The 1962-nt window shown below is 42.7% G+C and overlaps 1 protein-coding gene across 1 annotated transcript; it reads right to left on the bottom strand.

The window, feature by feature from the left end:
• Window positions 1-462: 462 nt before the first annotated feature.
• On the bottom strand, window positions 463-1256 carry H310_08475 (hypothetical protein; the record flags this gene model as incomplete). The annotated part of the gene is made up of 2 exons (XM_008874208.1): window positions 463-870; window positions 957-1256. The coding sequence occupies 2 exons, from the start codon at window positions 1254-1256 to the stop codon at window positions 463-465; spliced, it is 708 nt and encodes a 235-aa protein (XP_008872430.1).
• Between the last annotated feature and the right edge of the window lie 706 nt (window positions 1257-1962).

The raw sequence follows: 1962 nt of genomic DNA, 5'->3' as shown, positions 1-1962 counted from the left end.
ATTATGGAAAAAGTAGTGTTTTGGATTGTCCACAGTATTAGGCCCTTTAATAAAAAATGCAGCTTCCAGCGACGTTAAAGTGGATGCGAAAACCGAAGAAGCATAGAATCTACTGCAATATTTGTAATCAACTGGGAGTGTTGCGTTCTTCTTCATATTCGTGAGACTGCAATGACTCAGGTGAATTGCATTGTTTCCTATTATGCATTATCATATCGACATATATGTAGATGATGTGAAGAGAGAATGACCTCCATCGATACTTCACCCAGTATGAGATTAACAGCTTTCTCTATTAATCATGGCCAAGAACGATAAAAAAAAGGTACATCAATTGCATGTGCGTTTATTGAAAAAACTGACAGTGGTGGGCGGCGTCGAGGGGACTTCAACAAAAGCTATAAACTTTTGGAAATAGTTCACAACGTGCATCCATTATCAATTTTTCCTTGACCTGAAACTTTATTGGAGCCACGGACATAAACACGCAACCTTGTCAAATATTGTATGTCTCTCGACGTGGTCCAAGTGACCACCACGTGGCTTCTTCTTTGGAAGGATGTTTCGGATTGCTTCGTCGATGCCTTCGTAGCCTTTGTCCTGGAGCACGGCCCAGCTTGTTGCATGTAGGCGGCGCCCCTCAGCAGCGTCAACAAGAATATCTTCGTCAGAACTCTTCGATAATGCTGATCGATGGGTAGCAATGCGATCCAAGAACATGGTAAGGTCGGACACTGAACCAGGTCGATGATCTGAGACGTCCACGTAGACCCCAGATGCTTCAATCTTGTACCCGTAAAGCTTGTGCTTGCCGGAAAAGTAGCGCTTGGACTCGACGAAAGACCCCGATGGTCGGTTGGCGGGTTGAAACTTTACGTCGGTTGCATTAAGGCCTCGGGAAAGTTGGTAAACTGAAGGTTGCTTGAACGCTGGGTAGACATAGTGGCACATCTGACGAAGTGCTCATACAGGACGGGAGTGACAAGTGCCATGATGCGGCCAATGAGCTTTTCGAAAGTTGGCGCCTTGATGTCGAAGTCCAAAGCATGTTTGTCCCACGTGTCATAATGTTTCATAACACATAGGAGCATGAAGAATGCGTCCTTGGCGGTAGTTTGGCTTCGACGTCCGCGGCCCTCGTTCCATGAACTCATGGCATGCATTTTGACAACAGACCAGAGAGTGTTGAACTCAGTGGCTGAAAACCCAGTCATCGTAAGCATCGCCTCGGTTCGACTCAGGACGTTACGTTGCATGGTGCAAATGACTCAATAGCTTTGTGGATTTGAAGGGTGTTGTGTCATGGGCCGACTGTGTCTTGAGCCGACCATGCCAAAGACCGCCAACTATAATTTGTAATGGTGATAACGGCAGTGTCTTGTATCTTGAATGTCAAGACCGAAAAATATCAGTTTCAATCTCATATTCAAATGATACCTATTTCCCAGTAACAGATTGAGGTCTAAAATTTGTGATACAATACATCAAATAAACGTCGCTATATGTACTTTTTACACCGCAATAGCGCATTTCCTTGATTGCGACGATGTCCTTCGTTTTATTTCGACATCGTGGAATTTGATATTTTCACGACGTTCATAGAGATATCGATAAAATGATATTTCTTGGAACAAAATATATATGACAAGCCATTTACGAGAAAACTAACAGTGTAAGTTTATTCTATGAAAATTCGATATCTTCAAAATTTGTTCTGTTTGATACCAAATCTAACAAACCTAAGTTTTTGATATGGACACTTGCATTTCTGCACTGACAAACGTAAATCTTGTGTCGCTTCTGAGATACAGTACTATTTACCTTCGCTGATGAATGGAATACTCGTTTGTGATTATTCCGCCTATTGATAAACAGAGGAAGTAACAGTGCTACGGTGCTGTTATCCGGACACATGTCAAAGATCTTCATTGACATTAGAGAGGTTTTGCAACAGTCCATTCC

This window comes from Aphanomyces invadans, assembly GCF_000520115.1.
Source record: "Aphanomyces invadans strain NJM9701 unplaced genomic scaffold supercont1.17, whole genome shotgun sequence".
Taxonomy (NCBI): Eukaryota; Oomycota; class Saprolegniomycetes; order Saprolegniales; family Verrucalvaceae; genus Aphanomyces; species Aphanomyces invadans.
This window is presented reverse-complemented; position numbering and strand designations above follow the sequence as displayed.